The following is a 27,855-nucleotide window of genomic DNA, read 5'->3' on the forward strand; positions in this document are numbered from 1 at the left end:
AGGAGCATAACAATTTCAAAATCGATATGAACAAGACCCTTGGTCTTTTCAAAGTCGACATCAACAAGAGCCTCACTGAATTAAAGGTGGCGATTGAAAGAGGATTTAGAGAGGTAAATATACAAATCAGAGTAACACATGGGAACCAGAGAGCTGATATGAGCAAACCTGTACTGAAAGTCCCGTGCTGAACTCCAAACGACCCGTACCGAAACGCTTATGGAAATCGAAAAGTTCCGTGCCCAATCTGATAAAATGCATTGGGAGGTTGCTCTCCTCCTGACTGGATCGGGATTGGTTAGTAAAATCTTAACCTACTTTTACCATTTTATTCCATCCTAATATATATCAGGTTGTTGCATTCATCATCGAAGAATACTTACACGTGAATTTGAGTGTCACGAACGTGGCTTAGCGAGGAAAAGGGTTTTCACGTGACGCATAGTTATGAGCCACAGGTATGTTATTGTTTCACACATATGACTCATTCGGGTCATATGATTTGTTATGTGTGAGATTTGTGATGCTTTCGCACATGGCTCAAATATGAGTTATGGGACGTACAGAGGGCGAGTGTGCCTTGCAAGTATACCTTGCAAGTATGCCTTGCGGGTAAGCCTTATGCATATGATTTATGTTTCGCACATATGACTCGGTCGAGTCATATGATTGGTTTACTGTGTTATGATTGGTTTATGAGTTCTCGCACATGACCTCTCTATGAGGTCATGGGGTTTGAACATGTGACCATGTTGGTCACATGATTAGTTTGTTATGATTTTGTTTCACACATGTGACCACTTTAGGTCACATGACTATGGGCGGAAGAACACTATATAAGGAGGCCGATGCGGCCGAGGAGGATAGGTTCTTCACGCTTTGCTCTAAGTACTTTTCCTACTTATTACTTTAACAAATATAAAACACCTTTACGATCTTTATCTTTACTGCGACGTTATTGTTACGCCAAGAAAGGTTCTTCACGAAGACGAGTTAGAGAAAGCTTACGATAGGCGTTCCCGATAGAAGACAAAGGTCTCGTACTATCGGTAATGTAGGCAGAGGCCTAGAGCTATCGTAAGACAAAGAAAGAAAGAGACAGAAACGAGAAGTATCGGCTCCCGTCGCCAAGAACTAACTATCTGGAGAGGGATCGTTACATTGAGTTTCAAAAAAAAACCACCTCCCCCGGCCGCAAACCCCGTACCTCCCCCGGCCGAAATCCCTACCTCCCGTTCCTAAGCCTTCTATGGCAGGCCCCCTCCCATTGCTCGTTAGCGAGGACGCCACTCCTTCATAGGGCTTGCCGGTCATCGGGTGGTAGTTAGACGAGACTCTAGAACTATAGGATTATAAATGGTGTAACTAGAGCAACAAATCAATTGCCCTACACATTGTTTTCACATTCATTTAGAGTGTCAATGCATATGAACGTACACTTTTCTGAAGAGGTATCCTGCAGCATTTTCATAACATTGGAAGGTCGTAGCCTTCGTCTACCAATAAATTTCGGGTGCCCAGTACACTTGTGGATCACTGCTCCTTTTGGGCAGCGAAGTTAAAGTAAATACATCCTACTGCAATGTTTTGTCCTCCGGCCCCATCACACAAACTGTGCCTTCACTGTATGATTTAGATTTAGTTCGATGATTTCAGCTCTGTGTTTTGTATCACTCATCATCTGTTACTGGACATTCCACTGACACAGAAATGGAGGAGCAAATTGGTCGTCCGCCATCAGATGGGGCAGTCATTGCAGGCTAACAGATGCTAAGCATTTAGGCCAACAGTATCACCTGCGACTGCATTCTGGTAAGAAGCATGTAGGTCCACATTGCCAGAGATGTATAGTTGTCCAATGGCATGAGGAGAAAATGGAACTGAGGAATGAATGGTATACAGGGTGAGGAGGAGCATGCCACATAATTATACCGAGTCTGGCAGCTGCTTGATTCATCTTACATGCTTTGGGGTCCTCACCGGTTCTAGCGGGAAAAACAATGCACATCCATCCTCCTTCTTGCCTTCTCTTTCCCCTCTCCATCAGAGATCCCGCCGTTAGTGTAGCCAGCGACAGAAGGCCGCGAACGGGAAATCCACTTCCAGTAAATTTCCCTTCGGGCGTAAGAAACGAGGAAACAAATATGAACCCCAATAACCTAGTATGGGTGCTCAACCATTTCTGTCCACTGAAACCGGGGTCACATATACCAGCGCCGGAACTGCAAACCAACGCTACTACAGGTAAACGGTATCGTCGGAGGCTGGGAGGTAGTGGGAGAGTCCTTTGTAGGAGAGCGGGACGCACCGGGGCTAGCAAGGCGGAAGAGTTCATTGAGAAGTATGTGTCGGAATGAGAGAGCGGGAGACGTGCGAAGAAAGGATGAGAATGGAAATGTGTAGTGATCGGTGGAAGGATAGAAGGATTGGAGGATGTGTTCATTTTTTTGGTCTAATATACCTCCCGTCTTTTCCGTTAGTTTAGTTTTAAATGAAGTGCGAAACAGATATCTTTCCTCACTGAGAAGCCCTATTGTGATCGTGGTATGACCGTCCAAGTCTTTGCCTTATCTGGTTACTATGACCTCGCCGTTTTTTCAATACGAGTGGATCATGGTGGCGACATGGGTGAGGTGGAGGTGGACGTATAGGCCCGTGTGGGATGTATTCGGAGGAGTGAGAATGGGAATGGCCAGATGGTGAGAAGGTGGAGGGATGGATGGATGGTTTAAACCCGTTTAAACCTTGATCGGGTGGCGGTGCAGATCTTGGCATTTGTCGGGTGAGTATATTTGGCCACTATACTCACCCGACAAATGCCAAGCTTCGTTTATTCATCCCCGGACCATTGGGGTCCTTCACCCATCGTCCCTTTACTTGAAGCGATACATCCGACATACGTAGCTGACCAAGGTGTTGCCGGGGGCTTACATCCTGCCATGCCGAGAGAGATCGCGGTGGCTGGTATGAGGGGTGGCACACGAATTATCGTGAACAGTGGAATGTCGGGAGTGTCAATTTGTGGGAATTGCTGCAATGGGAATCAGATAGAATGTTGGATTCATGCCAGTGGGCTACGCTGGATTAGGAGGCCTATATGTTATCCTTCCTGGTTGATTGTATATGAAATGAAGATGCTACAAGGGTTTACTTGGTTTTCATCTACGCCCCTGTTGGACTTAGTCCCTGTCCGCCGTACAGAGGTAGTTCTTTCTTTTCCTTTAGTCAAAAGACTTTTGTTCGTTTTCTCAATCTGTGACTACGCCTGATCTAATTATAAGTGGTTTACCGCATTGGGTACCTCTTATAGTTGGATGTCGGAATAAGGGTATCACTACTGCATCATATTGAAAAGGTGGCTACTGCCTGGTGTTGAAAGGTGGCCTATATGGTATAGGCCACAGTGTTCGGTGTGACTGCTTAGTGGATGTAGTATATTAGGATCTCTTCTCGTTTTTGCATTTGAAAAATCAAGCTTCTTCTCTCCGACTCCGGGAACACACACACTCACAGCCCCGGCGAGTGATCGGGCATGATCGCTCAATCCAGTAGCCCAATACAATCTACGATGGATGGCAGGGCGCCCTCGGCTGACCCCACCAGCCCTCGGTGCCGTCCTAGACGGGGCGGATGGCGGTTGACTGCATCCGAAACGACCCCTCCCCGTTGACTAGATATCCACCGTCCTGGAACGCCGGACAGACAGCGACCCGAGCGGGCGGACCCCCGAGATAGGTTACATGCGATCCGAATGGCAGGCCATAGCATGCGTTCAACAATAGCGTCGGATCATTGGCTCAGACATATTCATGGCTATGTAAAGGATCGGCGGTCCAGCCCCAACTCCGCCTGCTATACAATATAATGCTGAATCTATAATGCTAAACCACTACAATGAGCCCCTAGTCCTGTATGCTACCTAAACGGTACAATGGGCCTAACGAGGGAAATAGGGAAGGTATGTACACTCCGGTATGGGGAAGGTTTATTGTGCCCCTCAAGAGGCAACATTATTAATTACTACTACTAGGTCGCATATTCGTAGATGTACAAATCCTAACGGCCCCTGTTAATCGCCTCCCTCGTCCCCTTCCGCCGCCCCCTCATCACTATTAGTATCTGCATCATTGGCATGTGTATCGGCACCCGAATAGCCGCAATTAGCAGGCTCCGTGGGAACTCCAGCGAGGATGGAGAATTGCCCACCGGCAGTGGCAAAGGTCATTCTGACACCTCCGGTGGCCGTGCCTTCAATCCTTGTAGGGGTCATGATCTCGTCACCAGCGTCGGGGCCGAGGCCGGTTTGATAACTACCATTGAAGCCCCAAGAGGATGCTTGTCCATCCATCGAGATGGCAATATTGTGGTCCGTGCCACGGCCAATGGCGGAGGCCCTGATGCCAGGGACAGCGTGTAGAGTCCTGAGGTAGCGGGGGTTGCCCCTCGCATCACAGACGCAATCATCCGCTGAAAGCGCTGCAGGGTCTATACCGAGCTGTCCACTGTCAAGGCGGAAGTGATGTTCTCCGGCGGATATCTGAACGATTATGTACCCTGCAAGAGACCTGACGACGGTAGGAACAGGGATCACAGTACTATCTTCCTCGGTACATATCCCACATTGCCCATATTGATTGAGCCCCCATGCCCAGACCGTGCCGTCCCGGGTAATTGCGAAAGATTGATATGAGCCGGTCGCGACATACTCGACCTGGCGCCGGGGAAGGGACACCTAGCGAGGGTTCAGCCCGGTGAGGCGATGTCTCTCGGAAACGGGCCTCCCAAGCTAGTATTGCTGACCGTTGCCCCACACGTACACGTCCAAGGACGTGATCAGTGCCAATACTGACCCGAACGATGTCCCTGGGCGTAGGTAGCAGGACTGGAACAGCCTGTACGCTAGTCCTCTCATTGAATCCGAGATTGCCGTCGGTGCACCAAATAATAAATTAACCTTACTAACCCTGAATGGAGAATTAATCACATACCCTAAATGTTCCCCATCCGTAAACCCTGCCGGTGTCGGTAACAGCGATCGAGATACTGTCACCGGCAGCAATACTCGTAATCACAGTCCCTTCTGGAAACCCTGTAATCAGCATTGGCGTGTTCTCCAATAGATTCAAGGGCACCTCTTCGTCACTGTCGCTGTCGCCATCATCACCGGAACGGACAACCCTGGTCAGCGGTGTATGCGTAGTCGCTCTCCCAAGAGCGTACTGACCATTGACACCCCACGAGTATACTCTCCCCTCGTATGATAGGGCTAAGCCATGCATACCACCAACTGCAATCGCGACTATTCCCACCTTATTGGGGAGGAGATGAGCATTCAATCTGGGACGTTTGACAACCTTTGCGTTAACCTCTGGCCCAAGACCCAGCTCAGCATTGTCACCAGTACCAAATGCATATATGTTCAATTTCTGGGTCGGGAGAGGTTCGATGGTACCGGCCATCTCGGTCTCAAGATGTCTAATCTAATGTTAAGGGCGGAGACCTAATGTGAAGGTTCAGCGGTGGGAGGCCATGGGCTTTAACGTAGAGGCCTGGAGCAGAGATAATAGACAGTAGGCTCTGGAAAGGCGGAAGGGAAAGGGTTGGGTGAGATGTCCTGATGGGAGGCAACTCGGTGGAGGACGTTTGTGAACACGACTGGTGTAAATAGCGGGGGCCCAGGGTCGAGCCCTGGTCCACTGCTGTTGTTCGCCTCTTGGTGGTTGGGGATAAGAACATCAGGCTCAAATGCCAACATAAACTCTCGGTAAATCCACTATCAGTGATCGGGAGCTTGGTACTTGTACAGTACGGTACGCTAGCCGGGGGTGTGTGCGATGACCACACAAGTATCACGGTTACCGGTACGGTAAAAGCCAGAATAACGCCCTGCAATCACCTATGACCCACCCCCTTTCTACATCTACTCGAGTACGGTACTGCGGCCTCACACCTGCTGTGGGCCTGTCAGATGCTCACCAAAGGTGTACAGTAGACTACTGGTATTGGCCCAGTCTCCGAGGGTGGACATACTTGCAAGACCTGCATGGGCTGGCACCCTTCCCGAGTGCGTCGGACCCCATGCTGGGATGCCTGCAGCCCCCTATTCTGAGTCCTTATTGAATACCCGAGTACACACAACTCAGAGCCCCATCTCAGTTAACCTCTTGTTTGCAAATAATGATTAGATGCAGATTTTCCAGCATTTTTATCTCGTAAAAACAGTCCCGAGTCATACTGAAGAAAACAGCGCACAAAAATGGTATCTTGGCGCCAAGGATATTTCTCTATTTCCGGATACTATGGAACAGTTATCCGAGGTTAACCAGCTAAATAGATCCCTGTCTGTTCCGGTTAATGGGTTCCTACCCTTGTACAGTACCAGTACCAGTATGACAGATCGTAACCATGGCTACCACCCCCTTCTCCTATCTCGCTTATCACAGCGCAGCGCGACTGGCCCATCCCGGCTTGCTCTCCTTGGGCACTCTGATCGCCCCACACACCCACCCCAGGGGCTTACTTTGGCCTTCGTTAAGGATATGCGGTTGGTCTCATGAGCGGCCTTCCCCTTAAAGTGGGATGGTTGATTGTGACAAATAAATTACTACGGTACAATGAGCGTCATCCCATCTTGCCAAAAGGCCTAAACTATCTAGCAGCCCCCACACTACTACAGCCGTGACACCATCCCACCTTCTACATACAGCCCACTCTCCTGCATCCCGTGGAGGAGGCAGATTCAGACTTGGTTTCACAAGATTCTTGTAGTACTGTAGTAGCTCTTCCTAACTGCTTGGTATTTGATTGATTTGGGTTTTATTTTATTAAACCGTTTTTCTATAGCTTCATTCAGCTCTGTGCCGGTGGGGGAACATGTCAATACATAATCCATGAGGGTAGTTTGTGCCCTCCTAATTAAATAACATTATAAACCATCGAGCGTGTATCCGTAAAATATACAAGTACCTGGATGGTACCGTATTATGCAACAAGAGATATCACACGGCCACTAATACCTTTACTTAACGTAGCCCTCCAGTTTTGACCAACCTCCTAATCATTAGATAGGGCTGATTGCAAGATACCACGCTGCGCCAGACTGTAGGGGTATTTTACTGGGAAGCCTCGATGAATATCAAGCGTGGCACCTGTATTGACCTCACGCAAGACTAATCTATAAGAGTCGAAGCTAGGTGATATGTAGGCTCTTCCGCTGGTTCATTGAAAGATGTGTTGGCCTGCTGACCTGATTGCAGGCACTCTACCCGAGGGGTTCACCGCAGTACCAAATATATAGAAGCATTACCCAGGGGAGTGTCCCTGCGAACACCACTCTGAGGCATGGTGACACTCATAAGGGGTGTTGACCTCCGGTAACCCCCTCCGCTGGTAACCAAACTCCCTCAACGGGTGGGCGATGGCCCACAACATCCCCTCGGAGATCCGGCGAATGGCCTGGTCTAGCAGGCCCTCCTGGAGCATAATGCCGTAGGTCGGGGCATCTAGCATGTGGACCAATTACTCCAGGTACTCTAGCAGGCTAGGCCCTACCCTGGCCGCAAGCTGTGTTAGTATGTCATGTCCCCCGTTAGCAGCTTGGGGTGTATGCCAGGGGGCTATGCTAGGTTTAGGGGAATGGGCAGGAAGCCATTGATGACCTGCCTGGCTATGCTGAAGCAGATTGTACATCCCGTCGACCGCCTTGCTCCACTGTCTCCGCATCAGCGGGGTAGATTGCAGGACACGTTCAGCCGCCTGAGCAGCGAAATACGGCGCAGATACGGGCGACTATAGAACGGTAGCGGTTGGACATGGGATACGGCGATCGCATAACATGACCTTCAGGTGAGGAAGGATGTGCTTTGCACTTGACTAACTAAGGGAAATGCCTGGAGTATATAGGAAATCGAATATGGCTCCCCGGTCCTTCCACTAGTCACTACACATATCCATCCTCCTCCACATATGTCCCCCTTTCCCTTCCGTACTCTCAGGCTAACAAAGGAAAGACCCTATCGAAGAGCTCTCACTGCTTCCTAGCCTTCACGCATATGCTACATCTAGCTTGCCTCCTTCTGCGGCTACCAAATCGTATCATCATCCTGTCCACAGTAACATTCAAGGTGGGAAAATAGGATTTTTGACAGCGAGTCTGAAGCATTGAATCTAGCGGCTCAAGCTTCTGAAGCCATTCCGAGCATGAGAGCTGCATATTCGGATCTGATATATGAAGGTATCGCTTGGTTTGACTGAAGTGTACCAAACCCATTGCCCGAAAGGCTCCCCTCTCCCTTTCACTTTCCAAAGTCCTCTACTCCCATGTTCCCGCTTTGCTCCCATATATATCAAGAGCGCTAAGAATACTCTCATTTCAGACTCCGTCACCTTCCACCATGGCCGGCCCGAGGGACGCGCACCTGGCATGGAACTCCCCTCTGCTTCTCCCGTCCTTTGCCTCCTTTCCACAGCACCTTTCCCCTTAGCATACAAACATGTCCCACATACCAGTACATTTACTACTTCCGAATCCCAAAAGAGCTCAAAGACTCGTAATCCAGTAACCTCAGACCCAGAGCCTTTCCACGGGAGTCGGGGGTGTGCAACATGGTCAATACGTGGACCAGGCGGTTTATATGGCTGTCTAACCACTCAATCGTTTGGTTTGTTTAGTGGATTCCCCTTTCCTGCAGATCTTAGAGAGAGGGAAGACAAAGGATCCCGCCGCCTATTTGAATAAGGCATGATATTGACTGGAGTTATCGGGAACATCACATTTTCGTTGAACTGATCGGGTGCGACTGACGTTGTCATCTTACATCTAGACCTTGCTTTATCTGGGATATCGCCGTTCGCAACAGGCATAGATCAACTGGGCGCGAATAATACTGTTTCAGACCGCCCAAGGGATAACAATTAAATTGGGGTAATAGATCACAACTATTACTCGCAGTTGTCGAAGCGTTTTTAGAAAAGACAGCTATTGCATACCGCCAAAATGTGGCACTTTTTCTGTGATATAAAATTTATTATCCTAAAATAAACGAATCACACAATCGTGCTTTCATCCGTACACCCTTTCTTGAATTTAGGTGGTATGCAATAGCGGTCTTTTCTAAAATGCTTCGACATTGCGAGTATACCGTGAGAACAACAAATAGAATACTTTCAGCCATCCCGAACAGCGCTAAACCGTGAAGCTGTGGCGAGCACAGTTATACACAAACTGGCCATTTATGCTAGTCTTTAACGCAGGAAACTGTCTGTCGAGCTCTTGGCGCAGTGGCAAGAGCAATACCGTTCCGTCAGTTGTCAAAGTGTGGCCAACCGAGGGAGGTTCGACTGACTCACGCTAGATAAACTGTAGCTCCATCCAATACCAATACACGTACCGTTGAATCATGAAGTTATCATCACACTGGCTATAGGGGATAGATCGATAATCCTTCTCATCCCTAACTGAGGTCCACTCTAGAAAGCTGTAGTAACAACCGTGATCCGGTGGCCTGATCTTGAAAAGCACTAGGTCTCCACCATCCGGTTGGCCTCCCTGATCTATGATCCTGACTAACATCTTGCGTTTTTCCCAGAGGTATATCCAGACCTGTAGGCTATTAGGCTATTAGTAATATTGCTCCGCAAACCCTAGTACAAAACATACCGAAAGAGCCCGAAGACATATCGAGAGCCGCAAACGGCTTCTATCTTTTCTCTCTTGGACTGCGGAGGGTGGACAAGCCCAAGACGTGTTGCTTTCAACCGATCTCGCCTATGTCCATGAGATATCGCTCAGACCATTATTTCAGAAAGGGCAAACCATGTAATGTTGCTAGCGCCTGCCGCTGTCCGCTGTACAGACATACTGTGGGAAATGTCAACTGTGACCGTTTGAATACCCTATGATCTATAGAAAGGGGCTCGGAGGATATATAACGTATAGGGAGGTGTTGCTCGTGCAAGCCGTCCGTCCCTCATCCCTTTCCACTAGGTAGACCCGTTCTAGCTACCGTAGTGGTTTACTGATCTGGACTCCGCGAATGTCGCAGAGCTCATAGTTTCGGAAACCCAGCGGGACGCTGGGGTGTACCGAGCTCGGACGGCAATTGTCTGTGTGCATCCATGCTCCATACCGGTACGGCTACCGCACAGTGCATATGGATCTGCCAGGGGGTTCGTTGAAAAGGGCCGGGTGCACCCGAGCACCCATTCCTGTGTTCCTACAGGGACGAGCAGATGCAGAACATACCTGTGCCTTGCCAGTCAGTGTGAGGTCCAGCAAGCTCAGGCTCCCCAGACTATACTCGTAGTCCTCTGACGTTTGTGAACATGACTGCTATTGCATGCCACCAAAGCCTTCAAGTACTATTCCCTCTTAAGTTGTTTTATCTTGTACGAGTATTACGGATGCTGGTGGGGCTGGCAGCTGATAGTGGCTTTACGGTAGTGGTACAAATCGCGTAGCTCAAGAACTCTGGCGGTTCGCTATCTGTAAATCGGAACTTCGGACCCACAACATCTAACCCCGAATGCCGACATTAGCGACACCATGGAGATACCCGAGTACGAGTAGTGAATTGAGCCAGCCTTACGGTCCACGTACTCCAGTCGTGTTATGTACTGACGTTTCTAGAGCAGATTAGCCAGACGGCCAGAGGTGTGGTATGCAATAGACGAGTAGTTCGTTTGAGCCTGGACAGACGCATGGACGTCCGAAACACCAACACCAACAACCAACTACTCATGCCCTTGTACGAGTACTAGTAGACGAAGCCAAAAGCCACCCAATTACCCCTTACCTCGGACAGGCACTACCGGTAGTACAAGTACGAGTACACCCGCAGACCTCAGCTGCGCCTCGCTGCAGGAGAGGGGAAACAGGGATACGGCGGGGGAAGCCGATAGATATGGTAGTCACGTGGGTCTGATAAGCACGTGACGAATACATCCATCAGCCGCACTGTACCGTACCGTACTGGCAAGTCGTGCTTGATGGTACCGGGGTTCCTTGGAAGGTTTGTCGGGTAGATGGCGTGTATGTTCAAGTACCATATTCACAAATCGAGTATCTCCGTGCAGGGTCTCCCATTCGCAAACAAAGACTCCTGAGGAAGCATGAGTAGTCAACGAAATGGAGGTGGGAGATCAGTTCACATGATCTCCATATTCCTTTTTCACTACCCGGCCTTGCTAGGGATCCGTTTGTCCTGGGGCGGAGGTTCGAACCCTGTATGGAGATAGTCGAGCAACATACGGAGGTACCTGTACCGTACGGTACAGCTCTTGGGTTTTAGATGTTGCACAGGCAGAGAGTACACCCCAAGGCCCGTGGAACACACAAAACCTGTAAGCTGTACGAGTACCTCGGTATGGGACCGGCCCTTTCCCTTGTTGCGGTTGCAGTTTGTGAAGACAGTAGCTATCGCATACCAACCTGTGTTGGCCCTTCTTGGACCTACGGTAGGCGGTCCATAATAATTGAGCTCACCTCATCACGGAAAGAACTGGCTTTACATACCACTCGGATCTAAGCGCAATCCTTTAGAAGAGAGAAGGAGCGCTTTGGCATTATGGCCCCTCGGCTGCGATGCAAGGGTAGCAAGCTGTCTGGGTCTGTGGTGTGCAAATTAAACTGGCTTGTCGACCTTCAAATACGCGATTCCGATCTGCGGATACCAGGTGGACCAAAAGGCGCGAGATGAGCACGGAGGTTTTCACATAGATTAACCGGGCAGGGTTCGTTTGTGAATATTACGGATCCTAGTTTATGCCACCATATCGCTACTGTATACCCATTGAACCCGACTATTTTGGGGCACATTGAGCCCGGCCGGAACATTCGGCGGGTATATGTGTGAGCGGCTAAATGGGCGATCGCACCTTCGTGTGGTAATCGCAATTATGGTCAGTACTATATCTAGGGCAAGCAGCATACCGGTAGTGGGGGAATCCTGCGACCGGGGGACATCCAATCCGAAGAACGCCAACTTCAATATCCTCTCAACCTTATCCGTAGCTCACAGAGATAGCGATCCCTTAGCGTAGTTGAGGGGTGGCCGGTTAGCCGAGCTCACATTAAATGAGACCATCAATCTGTTCTAGCTATACCATCCTAAGGAAGGATTTACCGGCTGTGTGCTCGAGTAGTACCCGTTGCCCATATTCAAGTACTCGTACAGGCAAGAGGTGAATGTAATATAGACCATTATAAAGGATCACAATCCACTGTCTTTGAAGGGCCCCCCGGAAGCAGGACTGCAAGGCCCCGCATCATCGACTGGCCCATTATTCTGGTAGGGGATGCCGTCGTCCCGCAATCCCCTTCATGCGAGTGCAAGGATCTCACCAGGGTCTGATTGTACCGGGGGTTAAGGGTAAGTACGGCGAACCTGCTCTGAATGGCCCGTAGGCCAGCCAGCCAACCGTGGGGTCAGGATGGTGAATTGTTTCATGCCAAGAGTCCCCAGACCTTTTTCCCCCTCCCGAATCGCTCCACGATTGGCTGTCCTAATGGTCACACACACTTAATATAAACCTATTAGCCTAAACTACAAAGTTCGCCGTACTTTTGCACACACCCTAGTACTCGAGTACCCTTATTGATCGATTAGAGGTTCAGCAAGGCATGCTCGGCCTTCCCCCGCTCTACAATTGACAATGCTTCTAACTGTGAACAGCAGCGTGCGAACCCGAGCGGAGGCAATGATATCTCCTTGTGTTAACTTATTATTTATTTATTGTTTGTTTGTTTCTCAGATGAAAAGCACGACGGGTATCAGTGGGAGCGGTGGGTACGGCGCCCGTGACGGGCATGGGGATAATAGCATCGGGACGGCTGAGTCCACGAACAGGGCAGACGGGATTACGAGGCAACAATCAATAAGGGCTGGGTGGACATTGGGGGTGTTGTAGCATCTGACCCTGATGATCGAGTCTGGCTTTCAACTCCCCACTCAGTTCCCGATGCATCGCAGCATCCTCTGTGGTCCTTGTCAAATATCCTTCAAAGACTGTTGTGAGGTCATGGACATCCGGCGATCGGAGGTTCTGTTGATAGCTGAGGGTTGCGGGGTTGACGACATACCTGCTGATCGTGCGTGGGCTGAGCCTGTATTCAATGCGTTGCCGGGTGGAGATTGGTGTGTTCGTTACGGTGGGTTAACTAAGCTGGTTGGGTATTTGTTGGCATTTGAGCCCGACGTTCTTATCCCCAACCACAAGAGGCGAGCAACAGCGGTGGATCAGGGCACGACCCTGGGCCCCCGCTATTCGCGGAATAGTACAGCAGTCGTGTTCACAAATGCCCTCCACCGAGTTGCCTCCCGACCACAGAGGATCTCATCGGTTGTTCCAGAATCCCCGCTCCAAGTCTCTACTCGTACTATAACGCCCACGTCCTCCCCACCGCCGACCCTTTAGACATCTTGAGACCGAGATGGGCACCGGCGCTGAATCTCCACCACCCCTACAGCCTCCGCGGTGGTCGTATCCAGATCATTCTTCCAATAAGCGATGGCGTCTAGGTCCGACTCCAGATGTCGAGCCCGTAGGGAAGGGTCGGAATGCGCTGTCCCCGCCGCGATGTAAAACACCAGTCATAACCAGCCGAGACGTCCCATCATCAGACGGCCGCAATATAATTGACACTGTGATAGATTCTCCACCAACCAACCAAGCTACCCAGGGTGACAGCGAGATTGACACTGAGATTGACACTGTGATAGATTCTCCACCAACCAACCAAGCTACCCAGGGCGACAGCGAGATCGACACTGAGATAGACTCTCCACCCTTACCTAGATCCCTCGTGCCGCAGAACGACAGGTCACGTCCTGCAGGGGCTAGATGCCTACCAGCTGCATCTGGACCGTGCCGGGGCGCCAAGCGGGTCCGGTTCGGGTTCCCTGTGGTCGAACAAGGAGGGTGTAAACGTGGCATGGCAGTAGTCCCAGGGCGTAGATGGACAGATGGCGAGGACCGGCGACTGCGTGAGGGGCTTGCACAGCGACCATGCATCCCCCAGATCGCGGCTACCCTCAATCGAACACCGTGTGCCGTTCGGAGTAGACTGGCGAGGCTATGGACGGTTGGGGAGGATGCGCGACTGCGTGAAGAGTACGTGCGAGGGACAGACACAAGCACCCTTGCGGATATTCTCAACAGAACACCGTGTGCTGTTAGGGGTAGATTGGCGAGGGCCCGCAGGGCCGGTACCATCGAACCCATATCGGCCATCATCAACCCTCTCCCAACCCAGATATTGAACATTTATGCATTTGGTACTGGTGACAATGCCGAGCTGGGTCTCGGGCCAGATGTTAACGCAATGGTTGTCAAGCGTCCCAGATTGAATGCACATCTCCCTGATAGGGTGGGAATAGTCGCGGTTGCAATTGGCGGTATGCACGGCCTGGCCTTATCGTACAAGGGGAAGGTGTACTCCTGGGGTGTCAATGATCATTATATACGCGAGTACGAGTACCGTACGGTAGTGTGTGAATGGAGAGGTAGATAGCAGCTGTAGTACTAGGTAAACTCCAATACATGTATTGACCGTGTGCCTCCCCATCGCCCCTTCTCTATACTAGGATGTAGCCCACTTCGGGAGTGGTCCCCTTCGGTACCCCAATCCCTGTGGCCCTAATGGCGCCCGCCTGAATCAAGGGCCCATCCAAGAGGTATTCCCAATAGGTGGCCAGCCCTGGGAGCCTAGTCGGGGACGTGGGGTACCGGGCGGTCTGGGAGTCTAGACGCCTAGCCGTTCCCTAGGTGTCTAGTTACCCACATCCATACTAGAGTCATACTTGGTGCATAAACCCCACTACCCCGCCCTCTTGGCCTCAGTGGATCATAGGCTACACCGGGCAACATCCTAAATGGGCTAGGCATCACCGGTGGTGTTTCCCTATTAAATAGAGTCTTGGGTGTGGTGGTCCAGACCGTGCATAGTCGTGTGCAATGGCGGGGGGTTGAGGGGTTCTGAGGGCCCGCTGAGCAGCCGATGCGTGGATCGGCAGGGACATCCTACTCGATTACCTACCCATCGGGGGCCCCAGCCCCATCCGTCAACCGAATAATGTGCTGGACTAGATGGATAGCATATGCTACGATATTCGACCGTTCGGCGACGTTAAGCGAACGAGTGATCGAAGGTGACCTAACGAAAACAGATGACCTAAGCGTGAGAACTCTGGTAACTCTTTCGTTCAACAACATTCTCGCGCACAACTAACCAACTACCCTCCTACCACTCTCCATACATATCCACCCCCGCCCACGCAAGTCTCCCCCTTTCTCTGCGAACTATCATGCCACAAACCTGCGGCCGTACCGCCTCTGGTAACCTTCCCGCAGGCATGCGATCGCATGAAAGAACGGAGTGGCCGTTACCATGAGGGACACGTCCTGGTTTGATTGTGGTATTTGTTTCACCTCTGCATTGAGAATGACTGATGTACGGTACATATCGCATGACACCTCCCCCCAACGCCCCTGTATGCCCACTAGAGCTTCAGTTAGGACACTTGCGGCTTTGGATTGAGAGCGCGAACGGCAAATACGAGCATAGACGACGACGTCACACAAATGTATAAATTGCGAGCACATGTATGAGTCCACAAGGGGAACAGTGAAACAAAAGGGGTTTGCAGAAATGAAAAGAGGTGGAACAACAGTAAGGACCAACAGGTTAGTGCATGAAGCCGGATAGACAAACAGACAGACAGACAGACAAACCCGACGGGTCAAGAATAGGAGGGTTGGTTAGGTAACCCGAAAACGATATATGGGAGCGATGGCGAGGCCAGAAAGAGGCAAGGACTAGGTACCGTTTGAACCATTCTGATTTGCGGATGCAGTCGAAGGTTGCTGCTTTCCACGATGTAATATGTTAGTATAATTGTTGACATCGCTTGTATCAGGAGTACATACACGTACCGCATGCGACGTCTCATGAAGCTGTAAGATGCGCTCGCACATACTAACCACTGACGCTAGATGCACTTGTTGCGTTTCCAAACTGGCCTCAATATTGGTGATGCGGGGTCCGAGTTCATCCAGAACGGCACGGACTGCGGTGCTGTGCTCATAGATGTCACCACGCGTGTTACGGATTTGGTCAGCTAGTGGGAGGCCTTGGTCTCGCATGACGAAGGTCTCCTTGGGGCTGCTCGGGGGTGGCGATGACATGGCGATTGTGCAAGGACGCGTGGTCGGCTGAAATGGGCGGATGGATGGAGGGGCAGTAGCGGTTGATATAGCAGATGCTACCCGCCCTACTGAGATCTTTGTGTACCGGGGGTTAAGGGTAAGTGGCGAGAAGGAGGAGGAATAGGGTTGGTTTTGGCGTGGACTACGCGTAGAGCAGATGAGCTTATAAACGCCAAAGCTTAGTCAGAATAGAAAGGGGGGAGGGTCTCCGATTGGTCGGGTTGGGATTATGACAAACCTTCCGTGTTGTTGTACCGTATTATTATTTTGTCGCCTAGGGTGGAAGTTGTCACAAGTGCCGCATACAGTTACTCAAAGTCGGAAGTATCCATCTTAGTACCGTAACCTCCTCGCATCTCCCATTGATATGGGATTTCTCGCACTCTCCCTGACCACCCCGATGACGCCTGTTTGCCCCACGAGCTACCCATTTTAGGATTGGCTCGATCTCTGGGATGTGTTGTTCGGCGGCGGCGGCATGGGCTAAGGCTTCCCTTGATATCAGTAGTGCCTTTGCCAAGGTGGGACGGCTATCATTGATGGGCGGGAGGGAACGGGAGCGGCTGGAGTGGTAGATTTAGGAGAAGGTACTGTACGAGTACATTTGAATTGTGCCAGCTTGGCGTGAGGCAATCTTCGCCGAGGGAGGAGGCCCAGATCACATCCCCGCAACCCCCAGTACACTGAGTACACTGAGCACACCCATAGTGAGGGGGGCAAGATGTGGGGCCTATCCAACTAGATGCTCACGGATAGCGTGTACGTGTACTCGTACTATTTGGTTTGGAAGGGGGAAGGGCTACGATATGTGATTGGGCAGACGCTTTGAGTTTCTGACTTGTTGAATTCTACTCGATCTTGCACAGACATGACGTGGCACGCGGTGGGATCAGCTATGGAGGGCGGCCACCATGAATATATAATTAGCCGCAGGCTCTATAGTCTCCACTCCAAGCTCCAGGCCCCCGCTCCAACCCATTCACCATAAAGCAGATCCATTTGACTCAACTCAACTCCAACATGTCGTCGTCGTTGTCAGATAGCAGATGGGCATCATCATCCCCGGCAAATGTCACACCAGATGTCACACCAAATGTACACGATGGACTTGTGGCGCGCCCGGTTTCCATGAATATTTGTAGGTTTGGGCCCCAATGCCGGTACGGTTCGGGATGCATGAACCGACATCCTGAAAGGAGCGGTGCCGGAGTCGTACCGCAGGCAGGAACATTACCTGATATGTACACCTCCGTTGCCGGAGTCGTACCGCAGGCGGGAACATTACCTGATATGTACACCTCCTTTGCCGGAATGCTAGTGCAGTCTGACTATGCCAGACGGGCGGAACACAGCTATTATGTAGGAGGGCTGGCGTGGGCTGAGAACGCCCGCCAGGCAGAACATAAGGCGCTACGTGATGATACCAGGAGAACGGAGGGGAAGGTGGAAGGTCTTGCGGGGCTAGTGGAAGCGATAAACACCAGGCAGGAACAGGATCGGGCGATGGAGACGAGGCATAGGGAGAGAATGGAAGAGTTTATGGAACGGCTAGATAACGCCGGGGTGAAGGCTGGTGTGTTGGAGAGGACGGTGGACGACGCTGAAGTAACACGAGAGAGTGTGCAAGAGCTTGAGCGGCGTGTGGAAGCGCTAAATGACAGGCAAGAACAGGATCGGGCGAGGGAGACGAGGCATTGGGAGAGAATGGAAGAGTTTATGGGACGGCTAGATAACGCCGGGGTGAAGGCTGGTGTGTTGGAGAGGATGGTGTACTGGTATTACCTCTGCACTAGCGGTTGGTGGCGCTGGTTACCATTGTCTCGGCGGTATGTGGCATGTGGTATTGCCATTGCGCTGCTCCTCGCCATATGCATCAACAGCTATGTACTAAAGGTGGAAGTCCAGGACACCACGGCCAGCACAGTAGGCCCAACTCCCTACAGTCTCGCAAATCAGCCTTCACCACTGCATCACATTCATAACCCGCTAAATCCAAAGATCACTCCCACGGCCAGAGCACACCTTCAACCATTAAGCCCTGTATTATCTAACGGGGATGGAGCCATAGGACACACAGGATCCTTACCTAACAGGGTTCTGCAAAGTATTCTCTATAGCCCTACACCCTTGCCACGCAGCAGGATACATGTGGTAATTACAGCCCTCGCCCTCATGCTGGGAGCACATGCATTCCGGATACCGGTACGCGAGTAGAACACACTCCCTCGTCATCTCTGCCCCTCACGTACCAGCCCATCCGCCCATTCTTCCTAGTCGGGTACGGGTTCCCGACATTTTATGCATAGAACCCGAACGCAGGGGATTCCGGAGTTTCAATTGACAATGTGCGCTGGGATACGCAAGGAGGATCATATCCGAGCTCAAATACGAGTGCGGCCGACTAATATACTCGTCACGTGAGTCTGATAAGAGAGATTCGGCGCACGATCCTTTCCTATCAGACTCACGCGACGAATATATTAGTCGGCCGCGCTTGTACTAAATCAGATTCTAGGCCCCTCCTGTGTTTGGACCCTTATCGAACAAAGGGGGTAGGGGAAAGTCTGGCGAACGTGGCGGTGCATGTGGCAGTACATGTGGCAGTGGCATTATATGAGAGTGGTTTGTGACGTAGTTATTACAGCATCATTGGCCCCAATGAACTGTGGTCTCCCCTTAGCAAGCGATATTAGAGACTTTGAAATTTCATATCTAAAGTCAAATTCTAACAAACCTGAACTCATTGGCCTGGAATTGGGTAAGTTTGACTGACATCCAGAGTGTTTTTTCAAAGTCCCTACTGACTCAAAAGGATATCATTGCTTAGTCTAAAGATGAAAGCTACTGGTACCCGCGAGGATCACTACGGTTCGGAAATACAAGGAAGAGAAATGACCTGTGATGAAAGAGTCCGTATTGTTACATTCGCGACCACACTAAGCCCCGTATGTGGTGGAAGGATATTGTACAAGCGGTGAGACTGAAACTGCTTGATGTCCAAAATATAGCTTATCAGTTAATGTATATAGGTAAATATCGATTGCCGAACATGCCAAAAGATCTATAAAAAGACAACGTTACGTGGAGGACCAGAAAACGCACCACGATCTGGCCGACCACCAACCTTTGATGAGCAAGAAAAAGGCCGATTGCGGGCCTTCATAACTCAGAATCGATTAACTCGGCATATGAGCTGGGATATGATATGGAAGGAGATGGGCTATAGGTGTTCTGCTGAGCAAATCTGTCGAGTAATGAGTAGTATGGGCTACCACAAGCGTCACCCTCGGTGGAGGTTCAAGGCTAGACCCCAGAATCAACTAAGACATGTACAGTGGGCTGAAGCTCACTTACATTGAACATTTGATGACTGGTCTAGAATTCTATTTTCTGACGAGTCCTACCTTTCTACTGTCGGTCTCAACCATCGGCCTCTGGTAAGACATTCCGCGTTAGAAGAATACCATCCCAACTGCATTGATGATTGGGAGCATTCCAGAAGAGATGGTATTATGGTTTGGGGAGTATTATGTGCTGAAAAGAAGTCAGATTTGGTCTTTGTTCCTAATAAGGTATCTATTGATTCTGCTACCTATACTCAACAGGTTCTTGATCCCTATTTGATACCCTTTTAGCATAGTATGTGGGAGGAATTAGGCTGGACACAGGTAGTAGAGGATTGGGTACCAGGGCATCAGAGATTTGCATTCAGATGCCGAGAAAGGAATAAGGTTGACAGGATGATGGATTGGCCTCCGCAATCCCCAGATCTTAATTTGATTGAAAAGATTTGGAGATAGATGAAGTGTGAGCTAGGAGAGTAATGGGGAAGGATTGAGAAGCTTGAACCACTAAAGGTAGCTCTAAATATTGTTTGGAATTCTGTATCCGTTGACCTTCTGCAGGGCCTTATTAGAAGCATGCCTGAACGGCTACAAGCTGTTATAAATGCAAATGGTGGTCCTACACGTTAGTAGTTCTATTGGATTTACTTTCTATTAAATTTGTATGATATTATATTGACTCCGATATATAACAGCTTGTTTGCACCAGTGTGCCACTACATGCACTGCCACATGCACCGCCACGTTTGCCAGACTTACCCCTGCCCCCTTCGTATGTCAACTACCCCTCTTGGATGGTGCCACCGCTGTATGCACCGCCACGTTCGCCTTACCTCCCCCTACCCCCTTCGTACCAGTACTGTACCCGGATGGGACATGGAGGCAGCGGAGGTCTTTGTACCGTGCGGAAGGTGAAGGGATGTATGCGTGGAGGCTAGGAGCAGTGGGAGCTCTTTGAGAGGTATGTCTTTCCTCCTTTAGCACAGGAGGACCCAAGGGAGGGGCCCAAGGGAGAGCGGGGGACGTTCGTAGAGGTAGAGGTGTATGGGTATGTGCAGTGATTGATAGAGGGCTCTGAGGATATGTCCGTTATTAGCTTTATATATTCCTGTCGTTTCCGTTCATTTGTTTAGAAGTGTGCAAAACTGAGATCTTTCTTCCTTGCCTAAAGGTTCTTGTTATGCGATCGTAATACCTGTGTCGTTACCTCAACCTCCATCGACTATTCCTTTGCGCAGTGAACCCCTAACTCCACTAGCACTGTACTTGTGCTTGTACCAGTATCGTACTCGTACATGTAAGAAGAAATCTTTATCAGCTTATTGGCACTTCCTCTTTGACTACGGAGATACTCGATTTGACACAGTAAATACGGTAGTACTGGTACTCCTGTAGTGCAAGTGGTAGGACTACCCTTAAATACGTTACTAAGGACGGCTGGTACTAGTATGAGTGCAACATGATGGCATAATGACAGTGCAGCCCGTGATTTAAAGTACGATTACCTAATGTTGCCACGCTGGGCCGGCTGACATTACAGCACAAGTAGGTACCCATGTGAGAACCACCGGGTCATGTATATTATATTGTTTGAAAAGGCTGGGTCCTAATAATATAAGGCTTATAAAGGAAATAACAACCTAAAGATGAAAGACCTCTGAAAAAGCAATATCTTTGCACATTTCCTCTCTACCTGATATTGATAATGTAGCATGTCTGAATCCTCCCCTGAGTGAGGCTGGAGTCCACATACACTGCTGGCCAGGTAGCCCCTCCTCTCTCTATTCCATATACTGCTCAATCAGCACCCTGTGCCTCTGAGGTACCTCGTAATGCAATATCTGGTCTCCATCCAAACTCTCCATTTGGATGTAGCAAAGCATATCGCAAGGCTAGGTAATATGGATTTAGCTCTGAAGTTCGAATCGCGCCACGTGTAACGATCCCTCCTTGGATGGCTAGCTCTTGGCGATGGGGAATGATACGTCTCTTCTTCCTCTGTTTCTTCTCTTAGCCTTACGATAGCACTAGGTCTCTGCCTACATTACCGATAGTACAGGGCCTCTGTCTTCTATCGGGAATGCCTATAGTAGGTTTTTCTCTAGCTCCTCTTCGTGAAGAGCCTTCTTTGGTGTAACGATAACACTACAATAAAGATAAAGATCGTAAAGGCGCTTTATATTCGTTAAGGTAATAAGTAGGAAAGGTACTTAGAGCAAAGCATGAAGGGCCTATCCTCCTCGGCTGTATCGGCCTCCTTATATAGTGCTCTTCCCGCCCATAGCCATGTGACCCAATGTAGTCACATGTGCGAATTCAAATCATAACAAACTAATTATGTGACCATGATTGTCACATGCTCAAAGCCTATGGCCTCATTGTAACAGGTACGGGTACTTGGTTATTGGTTTTGGTTTATGTTTTGTTTTAGGTATTGCTTTGATACTTGGTTTGTTTTAAGTATTGTTTGATACTTGGTTTCATTTTATGTTTTGCTTTAAGTATCGCTTTGATACTTGGTTTGCTTTAAGTATCGTTTGATACTTGGTTTTGTTTTATGTTTTAATTTAAGTATCGCTTTAATACTTGGTTTGCTTTAAGTATCATTTGATACTTGGTTTTGTTTTATGTTTTGTATTAAGTATCGCTTTAATACTTAATTAGCTTTACCAAAGTGTATCGATTGATACCTTTGATTAGCTTCGTTCATGCTAGACATGAACAGATTTGTGTATTCAAAGACCGCCTGTTTCTACGATAGAGAGGGCAGACCTCGACAGATAGTATTTCAATATACCTTGTTGAACGGTTACCTCTTTGTTCCTCAGTACATACTTGAAGCCTCCTTTAGCTCTCAGCTCTCGCCTCCTCTCTGGAAGAGCAGGCCACCTGCCAACTATCGTATCCATTACCGATAACGTAATTAGCACCTTGCGAACACGTTACACTCATAACGATGACATGTGCAAAGCTCATAAACCAATCATAACGCAGTAAGCAGGTCATATCGCTCGACTGAGCCATATGCGTGAACCCCATGGCCTCATAGCGAGGCCATATGTGAAGCATAAATCATATGCGCAAGGTATACCTGCAAGATACACACGCAAGGCACATTCGCCAGTCGCACGTCCTATGGCTCATATTTGAGCCAAGTGCGAAAGCATCACAAATCCCACACATAACAAATCATATGGCCCAAATGGGTCATATGTGTGAAGCAATAACATACCTATGACCCATACCCATGTAACACATGAAAGCCCCTTTCATGCCAAGCCACGTTCGTGACACCACGATAGCTGCTATTAGCATTTCGAGCATGTAGAATGATATCACACTTATCGAAGCCCCCCTCCCCTAGGCCCGCAATGGGTATGCCAACCCCACCAGTGGCGGATGCATTATATACTCGTGGATCCCTATTCCTCGGGCCATGTACCCTTGGCTGCATTGTAGCTGGCCGCTCTGGGTGCTGAGCAGGTACCTCTCCAGCACTGTGATATGTCTGCGCCAACCAGCTATATTCAGATAGTGTAACGGTTAAATGTGTAGGAGTCTCTTCATTCAAGGTATTATCAGCAGATATGCTACCTCGGTGTGTCGGATGAGCATCCATATTCATTGTGCCATGAATATATATTTCTGCATGCCTAGGTGACTGAACCTGGGATGGCCCAAAGGCCCATGGCTGTGCTATAAGGCATCTTTATTCCAAAGGGGGCTTATCTGTGACGAACGTGGCTTAGTGAGGAAAGGGTTTTTCATGTGATACATGGTTATGAGTCACAGGTATGTTATTGTTTCACACATATGACCTATTCGGGTTATATGATTAGTTATGTGTGGGATTTGTGATGCTTTCGCACATGGCTCAAGTATGAGTCATGGGACATGCGCCTGACGAGTATGGCTTACGAGTGTGACTTACGGGCAAGCCTTGCGCATATGATTTATGTTTCGCACATGACCTCATTATGATGTCATGGGTTTCGTGCATATGACTCAGTCGAGTCATATGACTTGTTTATTGTGTTATAATTGATTTATAAGTTTCGCACATGACCTCGCTATGAGGTCATGGGTTTTGAGCATGTGATCACATTGGTCATATGATTAGTTTGTTATGATTTAGTTTCGCACATGGTCACATGATTAAAGGCGGGAAGAACACTATATAAGGAGGCCGATGCGGCCGAGGAAAATAGGTTCTTCACGCTTTGTTCTAAGTACTTTCCCTACTTATTACTTTAACGAATATAAAACACCCTTACGATCTTTACCTTTATTGCAACATTATCATTACGCCAAGAAAGGAGCTTTACGAAGAAGAGTTAGAGAAAGCTTACGATAGGCGTTCCCGGTAGAAAACAAGGGTCTTGTACTATCGGTAACGTAGGCAGAGGCCTAGAGCTATCGTAAGACAAGGAGAAGAAGAAAGACAGGAAGAGAAGTATCGTTCCCCGTCGCCAAGCACTAACTATCCAAAGAGGGATCGTTACATTACAAAGCGTCACCTAGTGTGACGCTAAACGATACAAGACAGCATCCTTCAACCCAGACCGGGAAGGAGATATTGACATCGACGATCAAAATCTTAATCTAGGAGGATTCAGCGACGCCCTAGATCACGTCTCAGCAGAACCCTCGAGAGCAGCAAGCCCAGTAACCCCAGAGAAAGGATCACCAGTCGATAGCTCTCCTGCTGGAACGCCATGACTCGAGAGAATGTCAGGATCCGCAGTACCTGGGCCACCGGCCCCAGCCGCTCCGGCACCAGGAACCAGCATACTTGGAATGACTGAAAATCAGTTTCAGGCATTTCTTGCAGCCACGCGAAATACAGGGCAAGGAAATGTCCAACGACCAAAAGCAAAGGAGCCCGATACATACGAAGGAGCCGAAGATAAACTACGAATATTCTTAGCGCAATGCGAGGGATATTTTGCAGTTAAGGGATACGGAGATCACCATGATGAAATTAAGATTCCATATGTGGAATCTCTACTCAGAGGACTCGCGGGACAATGGATCATGCCCTTCCAAGATGGACGGAAATAGAGGGAATGGGTCACGTACGAAGAGTTCAAGGTGACACTCTTTGAACAATTTGGAGACCTCAACGCCAAAGAAACAGCAAGACGAAAGCTAGAAAAACTCCAGCAAGGAAAACAAACGTTCTCAGCATACTGGAACGAATGTCGACTGTTGGAATACGAGGCCGAGTTTGATGATGTGACTCTCTACATCATACTCCTGAGAAACTGCAGTGAGAGACTCCGAGAGGTATGGAGAATCTCTGACCGGTGCTATACGACAGCCGAACGATTTGCAAGATGGGCAATCGACAAAGAAAGCAAATTAAACATGGTTCGGAGCAACTTGGAAAATACTAAAGCATATAGGGTGGTCCAATCATCCAGGAATGTGGACAGGACCTTCAAACCGCAAGCACCTCAAGGAGAAAGTCGAGCATTACCACCAGGCAAACCAATGGAATTGGACAAATCAAGAGCAAGGCCTGCTCTAAATCTGTCTAAGGAAGAATACGCCAGAAGGATGAATGGGAAACTATGCCTAAGGTGTGGAAAAGCAGTGCATCGGATACGAGAATGCAGAAGACGACTGGACAATGGATACCAGGGAAACAAAGCTACTGGAAATAATTGTTTCCAAAATCAGAAAAGAAGCAACATCCGCGAAATGATAGCAGAGGATTCACCGGCGGAAAACGAAGAGGGTCCCCAGTAAACAGTGGTCTGGGAGACCCAAGATGTGGACCTGGAAAACCCATCAAATTAGCAAACTACTCCATGGCACTAGACACGCAAAGAGGAGAAGAAGATGGAGATCATGTGATGATCAAAACGAAGATATACAACAAAGAAAGTGAAGAAACAACAATATACGCAATGCTCGACTCGGGGGCCACTGAAGACTTCATCGACAAAGAAATATGCGACAAATACGGCCTCCACACCAAACAAGCGAAGAAAGCAAGACAGGTCTACTTAGCGGATGGAAAACCAAGTACTATGGGTCCTATAATCCATACGGCGACAGTACCCGTGGACATTAACAGCCATAGGGAAACGGCAACCTTTCAAGTGGCAGATCTGAAGAACCATGAGATAGTCCTAGGGATGCCATGGTTACGGAAGCATAATCTGACAATCGATTGGAATGAGAACAAGATGACCTTTACAAGCAAACTATGTGCGACACGATGTCTCAACAGTTCACCTGTGGTCTACTCAATACCGATACGAGAAGCGGAGGAAGAAACTTTGCATGCAAAGTTTGCTGAGATGCGGCAAGACAAGAGGGTCCGGATACAAAGACTGGACCAAGAGGCAAAAGTGCCTACCAAGGATTCCAAAGGGGCAGCAGGACACGACCTATATGCCAACGAAGGAATCAAGATACCGGCCAACGGGCAGGTAACGATAGTGACGGGAATAGCCATTGGACTCCCAGAAGGCACCTATAGACGAATAGCACCCCGCAGTGGTCTAGCAGTCAAACACCGACTCATGACCATGGCAGGAGTGATCGACGTCGACTATACCGGTGAAATCAAAGTGGTCCTGGCCAACCTAGCTAAAGAGGAGTACCAAGTCCAGAAAGGTGATCGAATCGCACAGTTGATAATCGAAAAAATCAACAAAGAGGATCTGCATGAAGTAGATCAACTGGAAGAAACCATAAGAGGAAACAAGGGATTTGGAAGTACGGACCAAAACCAGCTCGATACAACAAAAAGAATTGAGATCAAAGAGATCACAGCACAAGCCTTTGGACGATATTATCGAAAAGGAGATACAACAGGAATTCTCAAATGGACATACGAAGATGAAAAAGCGGTTCTAGCAAAAATCAACATTAGCACTGAGCTAGCAATCCAGGACAAGAAATACCAAAGCAAAAAAGGATGGAAAGAATTGGTTCTAAAAGAATATTACCAATTCACAAATCTATTCCAAGAAGAGGAAGCTACAGAGCTACCACCTCGAAGACCAGGAATCGACCACGAAATTCAGCTGGACAAAGACGAAAAAACGGGAAAGACAAAAGAGATTCCCTATAAGAAGTTATACTACCTAGGGGAAGCAGAGCTCGAAGAACTTAGGAAGTACATCCAGCAAAACTTAAAGAGAGGATGGATCCGAGACTCTTTCGCGTCAGGAGGATCCCCAATACTATTCATCAAAAAGAAAGACGGAAAAATGAGACTATACGTGGACTACAGAGCCCTCAATTCGGTTACCAAGAAGGACCGATATCCACTACCCTTGATTGGGGAAGCACTGGAAAGACTACGATCAGCAAAATACTTCACCAAACTTGACATCAAAGACGCATACCACAATATACACATCAAGGCAGGAGACGAATGGAAGACTACATTCGCCTCAAGATACGGAATGTTTGAATACTTGGTTATGCCCTTCGGGCTAACCAACGCACCGGCTTCATTCCAGAGATGAATCAACAAGGTACTTAATAAGTACCTCGACATATGTTGCATCGTATACTTGGACGATGTACTCATATACTCGGAAAACATACAACAACACCAAAAAGATATCAGCAATATCATGGCAGCAATACAAGGATCAGGAATGAAGATCAAACCAACAAAATGCGAATTCCATAAGGAAGAAACAGAATACCTTGGATTTATTATCAATCGAAGTGGGGTCAAGGTCGACCCTGTTAAAACAGCAGCCATATGGGATTGGGCCAAACCAAACAACAAAACAGATGTCCAATGCTTTATGGGATTCTGCAACTTTTATCGAAGGTTCATAGAGGGGTTTAGCAGACTTGCAAAACCACTCTATAACCTAATGAAAAAAGACAAGAAATGGGAATGGGGAGAAATGGAACAAAAGGCATATGATGCAATACGAACGCATCTAACATCGGCACCCATATTGGTCCATTTCAACCCAAACCGAAGGACAATGATCGAAACGGACGCCTCAAAATATGTATGCTCAGGCAGACTATCGCAACAATGCGACGATGGAAAATGGAGACCAGTATCCTATCGATCCAAGACAATGACCCCCGCAGAGTGCAACTACGATGTTGCAAATAAAGAACTATTAGCAATAGTTCAAGCATTAAAAGAATGGAGAAGATACGTTTCAAACAACGACCATCCAGTCCGAGTTCTAACCGACCACAAGAACCTCGTGCCGTTCATGACTACGAAAGAACTGAACAACCGCCAGATAAGATGGATGGAACACCTTAGCAAATACAACTTCAAAATCGAATACCGACCAGGCAAAGAAAGTGG

The 27,855-nt window shown here is 48.8% G+C and overlaps 1 protein-coding gene across 1 annotated transcript; it reads left to right on the top strand.

The window, feature by feature from the left end:
• Positions 1–17,223: 17,223 nt before the first annotated feature.
• GSTUM_00011133001 (uncharacterized protein) lies at positions 17,224–18,417 on the top strand (the record flags this gene model as incomplete). The annotated part of the gene is made up of 1 exon (XM_002841731.1): positions 17,224–18,417. One exon carries the CDS (start codon positions 17,224–17,226, stop codon positions 18,415–18,417), a length of 1,194 nt encoding a protein of 397 aa, XP_002841777.1.
• Between the last annotated feature and the right edge of the window lie 9,438 nt (positions 18,418–27,855).

The sequence above is a fragment of the Tuber melanosporum genome, assembly GCF_000151645.1.
Source record: "Tuber melanosporum whole genome shotgun sequence assembly, scaffold_8, strain Mel28".
In the NCBI taxonomy this organism is placed as follows: domain Eukaryota; kingdom Fungi; phylum Ascomycota; class Pezizomycetes; order Pezizales; family Tuberaceae; genus Tuber; species Tuber melanosporum.